This window comes from Humulus lupulus, chromosome 8 (genome assembly GCF_963169125.1).
Source record: "Humulus lupulus chromosome 8, drHumLupu1.1, whole genome shotgun sequence".
Lineage (NCBI taxonomy): Eukaryota > Viridiplantae > Streptophyta > Magnoliopsida > Rosales > Cannabaceae > Humulus > Humulus lupulus.
The window spans coordinates 75,515,452-75,524,981 of record NC_084800.1 but is presented as its reverse complement, the minus strand read 5'-3'; the positions used below and the strand labels follow the sequence as shown (position 1 = coordinate 75,524,981).

Below are 9,530 nucleotides of genomic sequence, written 5' to 3'. Positions count from 1 at the left end.
TGAGGTGTGGCTGAAGGCCATTGAGTTTTTTGACGCCCAAATATGATGGTATTCTCATTTTTTGTGTTTCCTTTTTAACTTAATTATCTTAATTTAATATATGAATAACACAAAATTTTTGTAGTAATGTTTTGAGATTAACTCAGGATATAGGGAAAATCTGAAAGAGCCCAAGCCATGGAGGTTCTTAGTCCATCCTAGCGTTGCGCTACAAAAAAATTGAGTTAGTTAAATTTTGTTAATTTCATCTTTCTTATTTACTTTTTATTATTTAAAAAAAAAATCTTCAGTACGTGACATCAATTTAGAGACTGGGCGACTTGTCCCGATTCTGGATGGCTACTCACCATAAAGTAGGCATAGGATGGGTGACGGAAACAGTCGAGAAAACCTGGGTATGTTTAGTTTTTTTTTAACATTTTTTTTTCAATTTTTTAATTGTTTATTTTCAGTACATGACTATATTATATATTGTATCATAAGAAAAATTGTGTGCATATTGCGAAACGCAACAGACACAATCATCTGAGACTGAGAGTTCGACAACCCCTTCGAGTACACCTAAAAATGAAGACTTGTCCTTGGTGCAAACAGTCTTCATAAGGCGACACAACCACAAGAAGGGATATGCTCATATCCTTACCATAATGGACCAAGTACATCCACCTCCATATACTATTATTCCTCCACCTCAATCTAGAGATGGAGATTGTTAATGTGAAAGATCGCCTTAGAGAATTAGAGGAGCACATCTGAACTCATTGTATCACCCCTTGTATCTCAATCTGCCCCACCACGACTTGATGATCCCGATAATATAAAACAACAAACAATTATATATATATAAAATTGTTGTCGGTAGAACCTATACCAACAAAACACATTGTTAGCGGTATAGGCTTGCCTTATATGGAAATTTGGCAAATTTCTACAAATGAAACTTCAGTTCTACAGCAACAACAATCGTTGTCAATATATCTTTTTGTTGGGGTTTTATGCCCTGTGCAAAACTAATTTTCTATGTAAGCTCATTTCATTATTAATAAAGAATAGAAATCAATTTTGACTTGTCAATCACATTGCCCACTTGTTTATATATATATATGATTATTTATTTAATATAAAAATCTATTAAATTCCGAACATATGGATAATCACAGTTAGAGTGACTTGGTCACAGTGGATTATAATTGTGGTTATATGTTCTAAAGCATTAGTCCTAAGATTAAGTTAATGCACATGATTTACACTAACTTGTTAATCTACGATATGATGTACTTACACAATCTAGTGTGATGTCTTATCCATGACATTGACCAAGTAGATAAGATCGGATGTATTTTGTTACATCGGACTAGACCGATATTGATTATAGATAGATAAGTAAAGTACTGTTATTATCTAATCTAGTCATATCATAAAGTTGATCATAGGTCAATTCAATCTTAATTCTGAGTGATTAATATTCCACTAATTATATTATTCAAGTCCTTTTATTTATTTGTTACCATGGTAGCACCTAGTGTGGTCAGCACCAATCGTGTTCGGGCAACGAAGCATACACTCATTCACATTGGTTCATCCTGTTATGCCCCGAGCCTTTTGCTCTTCTAATGTAAAAAAAGGGTGGTCGGCCATTCGTCAAGGCCCAGGAATCCGCTGGACATCTCAACAGCGGGATTGTTTACGATTGAAACCTCCGCTTACTTTATTACATTACTTATTTTTTTTGTCTAGGCATAATTCTCTGATAAAAAAGAAGGCAGCTTTTGACACTTCTTTCAGTCGATGGGGTGACATTCCTCTCATTTCCAAATAAAAAATGATTCCTGGATTTGGCTATCTATCATCATCAAGAAGTTTTTATTACTTTATTTTTCATGTCTCATTCATAGGCTGTAGGCATACATAGGCTTCTGTATTTATGAAAACAGTTTTTTGTAGGCGGTAGGCAGTAGGCAGACGCTTAGCTGGCGATAGGGGGCACTGGCTTTTTTTTTGTCATCTCTCACTGTAATAATATCTCGTGGTTTGCAAAGATAATTGGTATATCTACCATACGATTATTAACTAAAATATGTCTACGGACTATCCCATACTTACATATTGGGGACTTGATAGTATAATTGGTGGGAATATTTATCATAGATATCAAAACAATAGCTTCTGTCTAAGAAGTGAAATTATGATTTCCTTATAGCTTAGTTCAAGGCATTAGATGATAGAGATCTCATTTTTGTAATTAAGTTTACAGAAATATCATTTATAAGAAACTTAGTGGTATTTAAGGATAAAATACAAATGAGGGGTAAAACGGTAATTAACACCCATCTCATTAGTAGATCATCTATAGAGGTTGAATGACAGTAATGCCTGTTGTAACAATGGATAACGTATTTACATTTGGTGTAAATATTTCTATGAATTCAAGAATGCAATTTTGAATCTATAGTGGAATCACGATGAATTAATAAGGTAGTGAAATTATTCGTAAATAAATTCACGGTAACTTATTGGAGCTTGATTTCATGGATCTATGGTCCCTGCATTACCTTTGAGTAAATCATTTAGAATGTCTCAATTAATTGATTTAATTATCAATTATAATTTTTAAAGTTGACTAAGTCAATTTTGGAAAATTTTACAAAGATATATGATTTAGAGAATAAAAAAGAATATTTGACATATTTATTAATAATGACAAATTTGTGTTAATATTAATAAATAATATTAAATTAAGTTTCAAATTATAATCAGATAATTTGAACAAGGATTTAATTAATCAATTATAAAATGTATAAATAATTTGAGTCCATTGGGCCTTAAATTTAAGACACATATCATGAGTCCAACCCATATGGTGTGGGCAAACCATGATAGAGTTTTATTTATATTTTATTTTTTATAATTAATTTAAATAAGAAAATAAGCATGGATGTGTCTATAAATAGAGTGTTTTGTTCAGAAGTGAGACGAGATAGTTGACAAAGAACAAATTTTGGTAAGTGCTCAGTCATAGAAAACTCTAGAATCACACTCTTCTAGCATCTCTTTCTTCTTCTCTTATAGATCTCTATCTCATGTACTAAGAACTAGCCCACACTAGTTCTTCTCTTCTAGATTTCTATCTCATGTGTTAAGAACCAGCCCACACTAGTTCTAGGTTGATCAAATGCTTAGTGAGGAAGACTGTGTTGCTGATTTAGTTTAATCTCTTGATAATACTCTGCTATAGAAAGAAATCAATAGTTAGAGAGATTGAATGAAGGAGTTGTTCGAGTTTCGCTGTATAGTGTAAGTTTCTATACTTTGTATTTGTATCAATTTCAAAGAAGCATGTTCTAGAAACCTACATGTTTGTTTGATAATATGTGAATTGTATGAAATCAAATAAAGATCTTATTATATGTATTTCCAACACTTTTATTGACAACAATATTAATTTTGTAGGTACAAGCTCATTTCTACCAATGAAGCTCCATCGAAAACCCTTTACCGATCATAAATTGTTGATATAGGGTTTGCCAGCTTTTGCCTGTCGTCGGCAGAAACCTCGTTTCCTGTAGTGACTCCACATGCATACTAATTAAAAAATACATTGTTCAAATTCAGAAAAAAATATTGCTATATATAGTTCATACATACTATATAATTAAAGATATAAACATATAGGTTTCTTTCCCAAATTCTTCGATATATTATAATGTCTACAACGTTAAAAATCAAATAGAGGACCAGCATTTTGTATCTCCCTAGGAAACCCGTGGACAAGTACTAGAAGCTGGCACATATAGTCTGTTGTTTTCATCTTTGTCTTGCCTATCAATAGCAAATTTTATATGGCTCATGTTCTTGGAAGTTGGCACATATATTGCACAATCCACCATTTTGATTTAACCCCAGGTTGGCTCGGGACACAATACAAAATGTAATATTTTTATAAAATATTATATAAAAGTGGTATTTTTAAAAAAAAAAAAAAATTTAAGCCTTTTTTTGTATTGAAAAATAGTTTTATTTTTTTCCAAAAAAATTGGGTGTCCATAACTTGAGGGTTCGATTGGTTCACGATTTAAAACTTGTAATTTTAAAAAGTGTGATTCTGAAATAAAAATCTAAATTTAATGTCCGAAAATATATTTCTGAAAATGTGATTCGTTGTATTGTCTGTTAACTATTTTTTAGTTTTAAAAACTGAAACAGTAATTGGTAGATAATCTGATGAAAATAGAATATATTATTAATTTTTATTTGATAATTTTTACTTTTTATTCTTTTATAATAATAATAATTTTTCTTATTTGTTAATATTAACTTTTTTTTTATAATATTTATTTGATAAAATATTTTGTTAATTTTATTTTTAATAAATATCTTGTAAATTAGTTTGTCAAAAAATATATTCTAAATTAGAATTAAAATATACCTTTCTTTTATATGAATTTTCTTTTTTGACTTTATTATTGTTTATTTTAGCAAATATATATAGCTGTATACTTGACGGCGAATTCTTAATATTTTCTTCAATTAATTAAATTTTATTATTAATGGGGAATATATTTTATGTGAAAAAAAATAGGACGATATATCTGAAAGCTAAAAGCTAAAATATTACGCATAAATATCAAACTATAATCTAAACATCAAGATTTTATATATGATAGGACTGTGCAAAAAATTTTACAACCCGCCCAACCCGAATAATCTGCCCAAACCAACCCAAAAAAATCGACAAAAAACACAATCCGAATAAACCAACAAAAATTTAAACCGTCCAATTGTTACATTGGGCGAGTTGAAAATAATTATTAACCCGCCCAATATAATCTGATCGTCCAATTAAAAGCTTACTATTTTTTAATACATTTAAATATATTAATATATTATCTACATAATTAAATTTATATTTTTTTTACTTGTATTTGGACTTTGGTTTGTAATTGGACTTTAGACTATATTAATTTTCCTTTTCATTTTAAGGATATATATTTGTTACTTTGTTTAATACTTTTAATGTTAATGTAATTATTAATATAGTGTTTAATATATTGCCAATTAATATATATAGAATTTTTTTCAAATAAATATATACATTAATGAAGTTTTGTTTTTTTTTTTTTTGCTATAAATTCAAAATATTGTTTTAAGCTTCAAAAGATAACTTTCACACTATTAGTATTAATATTTAAAGGAAAAAAAAGTACAAAAATGTATTCTGAAAAAAAAAATATTTCTCACTTCGGTTTGGGCGAGTTGACCCAACCAACTCGCCCAAACTATTGGACAGGTTAAAATGAATTTTTTTTCTTATTTGTGCAAGTTATGGGTTCAATTTTCCTAATCCGATTATGACATTGGATGGGTAAAAATACTCTGTAACCCGACCAACCCACCCAATGATCAGTCCTAATCCATGACATATAACTATTTTGCATAAATATAAAGCTAAAAGTTAGAATATAGAGCTTATATAATATATATAAAATCAGGCATCATAGATTTTTTTGTTTTTAAATACAAATATTTAAGGTTGTTGGAACATAAAACCATAAGGAAGAGAAGCAAAAGATGAGGAGCATGAGTACATGACGCTAATATTGGGATATTGGATATATAAATTCAAATCCATCAAAAACGTTAAAATGACATTTTCAATTTTTGGCTTAAAATTTGAGTTTGGATTTAGATATTTGAGGCATAAATATATAATGTTTTCAGTTTTATACACTTATATATCTATTTTTTTTTCGACGGCAAAAATACTGAATATTACGTTTTTAACAGTTTTGTCACTACTAGCTCCGTTAAATACACATAGGACTGATTTGAGTTGCCACGTGTCACTCTATTATTCGTCCACCTCATAATTTAAAAATATATTATTAATTGATTTTAAAATAAAAAAATAAAAAATAAATAATTTAAAAAAATCTTTTTTCTTTATTTTTTTTCTCTCGGTCTATCTCTCTTCCTCTTTCTCTCCTTCTCCCTCACCTTCTTTCTGATACTAAAAAAAATTCTCAAATAAACATGTTCTTGATTTCTTCATCATCATTGCCTAGATTTATTTATTGCCCAAATTCAAAGTGTTGGGCTCAAAATATTCGACACAAATACCCTACTGTTTTAGGACAAATGAAACAAGGCGTTTAAGCCTGAGCAGAGGAGCCGAGGACAGAAGCCACAAGTTAGAGGCGACCTCTGCAAGTTGGCAGAGTCCGAGGGCATTCTGGCGGGAAATTCAGTTATTTCACATAACCAATCAAGAAACGGATTGAATAACTAACTCTATAATATTCTTTTTCCTATAAATACCATTTCAATAGAAAAGATAAAGGACTGACTTAACTATCAGAGTGTCTTTCTTGCAGGTACTCCCAGACGGTTCGATGATCAACAGAGCCATCCACACTGTTGGAAAGAGATCAGAGAATTAGATTTTGAAGGTGAGTACCTCCCAAAACGGAAAGAACTAAATTGTTGCATCAACAATTTGGCGTCGTCTATGGGAATAACAACAATCTTTGAACTAAGATAATCTTCAACATCCAAGATTCTGTCGGACAATAAAGCCATGCTGCCAAAGACTAACGGAGCATCGAGCGTAGTAATTCCGATTGCCCCTACGACGGATGTTGGTGAGCAACTTGAAAAAATGTGTCTATTACTGGAAGCCAGCAAACAGAGGTCCGAGAAGGCCATCAGAGCACTGACTGCAGCCCATGTCAAATTAGAGGCTAAAATCACCGAGTTGCGAAGAACCAATGAAGCCTTGCGCAAAACTCAAGACAAAGAAAATCCCAACCTTGATGGATTAGGAGCTCAGGTCGTCCAGATCGACCCACCCGAAGGGAACACTCGTCATGTCAGAGAGGGATCTCAAGGCCCTTCTCCATCGTCTCTAGCACGCCAACATCAGAAGATTGGCTGCATAGTACGAAACACATTCACAAGCCGACACAGAACCATCAAGAATAGCCCAAACTGCCGTAGAGTGCGGACGACAGCAAACCCATGCATGGCTCCCACACAGTGTAGCAATCGAAGACCCTATCCCTTCTGTTCGGTTTTTGGAAAGCTGGAAAGAGGAAATGGTATGAGAGGTGATGAAAAAGTTCTCCGATGGACGATCTGCGCACGACTCTAACTACATAGAATTGGTTTCAAGAACTGCTGAAAGATCACCTTTCACAAAATGGATACAGAACGAGCCAAAGCCAAGAGATTTTGTGATTCCCCCTCTACCAGCCTTTAATGGGAAGGGAGACCCAATTAATCACTTATTCTAGTTTCAACAGAAAATGGCCTTGGAAGTAAATAATGAAGCTATACACTGTAAAGTCTTCTCCACTACTTTTTCTAGGCCTGCCCTGTTGTGGTTCAGACAGCTCAAACCTGGATCTGTCAATAGCTTCTACGACCTTCGCAGAGTTTTTTTACAACAGTACAGTGCCAACCGCGAGGCACCAAGAACTATGGCAGATCTTTATAGAATTGAACAAGGAGAAAATGAACACCCAAAGTTGTACCTTCAGCTCTTTATCGATCTTGTGCACCAAATTCACGATGTAGAGCCAGCAACTGCAGCCAACCTCTTCGTCTAAATTCTACAAGTGGGATCCCTCTTACCCGAAAATCTTACTATGACACCACCTTATGACATGGTAGATACAGGTTCGTGCCGAAGGTGTCTTAAGAGTTTTTGAATATCGGGAGAATGCCCAGAAGAAGACTGCTCTCATTTCCACACCACCACCTAACAACCCATCCCCCCCCCCCCCCCCCCCCCCTCGTCTAAAGGGGACGATAAGAGGAAGAGGCATGAATCAGAGCCTTCGAAGGGAGGAAAGAGACCAAGAACCAACCAAGGCCCCCCAAGATTCTCTCCTTTCGAATACACTATCCCATAAGAAATCATTTATGAAGAAAAAAAAGACCGACCTATCTGGTGGGAACCGTACAAAATCAACACTCCTCCAGAAAGGAGAGACAAGAACAGGTTCTGCATCTTCCACAAGGACCACGGACATACGATATCTGAATGCCACAACATCCACAATCAAATTCAGGCACTTATGAGAAATGGACGAATGACTCAGTATATCAAAGGATTAGATAGGGCAGGCATCCCACAGCCTAGCGTCATTCCTGCTACAATGCCCACAATGATGCCACCCTCCACGAACGTGGCTTCTTCGAGTTCGCAAGAGCCTCTAAAGCAAGTCCCTATGATACATGGAACTGTGGAACCAACCATGGAACAAGAGCACAAAACCAAATACCAGAGGCGAATGGAGGAAAGAGTGAAGCGATATAGATCGCTGGGGCACACTGTCAACTTTGTCACTGTAGAAGAGAGATGTTACCCCACTGCTTCAATAACTTTTACAGAAGAAGATCTGCGGGAGGTGCATCTACCTTATGACGACCCATTGGTCATCAAGCTGCAAATGGATTGTTGCCAATTGGGGAGAGATTTAGTTGATGGTGGCAGCGGAGTCGACGTCCTCTTCTGGGAAGCCTTCCAGAAAATGGGTCTTGAGGAAAGTCAGATCAGGCCTTCTGTTGCACCAATCTTGGGGTTCAATAGCCAAAGAGTATACCCAAAGGGAGCAATCAAGTTAAACGTAGTCGCCATAGAATGCAATTTAGAAGTAGACTTCCTGATAATAGACTCTATCACAAGCGACAATGCAATCATGGGACGAAATTGGATCCACAGAATGCAAGGTGTTGTCTCCACTTTGCACCAAGTTATGCGTTTCCAATCACCCAATGGGCACTATACCATCGACATAAAAGGGTATCAGAGGCAGGCAAAGAAGTGGTACCTGACCCTGAAGGAAAGAAACGAGATGGATACCTCCGCCTCTCACGACGATCCCACCAAATAGCAATCAACGGGCAAGTTACGGACATATCTCAGAATCATAGAAGAAGAGGAAGAACATGATAAACGTCAAACAACTCTCGACGATCTAGATGAGGTTTGCATAGATACAAACGACCCATCCAAAATATTGATGGTAAGTTCTCGATTGCCAGATTTAGAAAAACAAGATCTAATCAAGTTCCTCAAGACCAGAGTTGGGACTTTTGCCTGGTCCCCACGTGATATGCCTGGCATAAACCCCGAAGTCATGTGTCATAACCTCAATATATCAGAAACCTTCCCAGCTGTCAAGCAAAGGCGAAGAAGGTTTGCTCCCAAAGTCAACCAAGCAATACAAGAAGAAGTGCAACGATTATTAATTATAGGTGTGATCGAGGAATGCCTATACCCAAGCTGGCTAGCAAACCCTATGGTGGTTCCAAAAAAGAACAGGAAAAAATGTGTATGCATCGACTACACTAACTTGAACAAGGCATGCCCCAAAGACAACTACCCTCTCCCAAAAATCGATCAGATGATAGATGTTAAAGAATATATTATATTGCTCAATGGAAATGGTAAAACCAAAATACAACTCTATGCAAAAAATACAATTGACAAGGTAATATTTAAACAAGTGTTACAACTCTATTGCTCA

The 9,530-nt window shown here is 34.6% G+C and overlaps 1 protein-coding gene across 1 annotated transcript; it reads left to right on the top strand.

Moving 5' to 3' along the window:
* Positions 1-8,090: 8,090 nt before the first annotated feature.
* Positions 8,091-8,894, top strand: LOC133795645 (uncharacterized). Its single transcript, XM_062233098.1, has one exon. It carries the CDS (start codon positions 8,091-8,093, stop codon positions 8,892-8,894), a length of 804 nt encoding a protein of 267 aa, XP_062089082.1.
* The last annotated feature ends 636 nt before the right edge of the window (positions 8,895-9,530 follow it).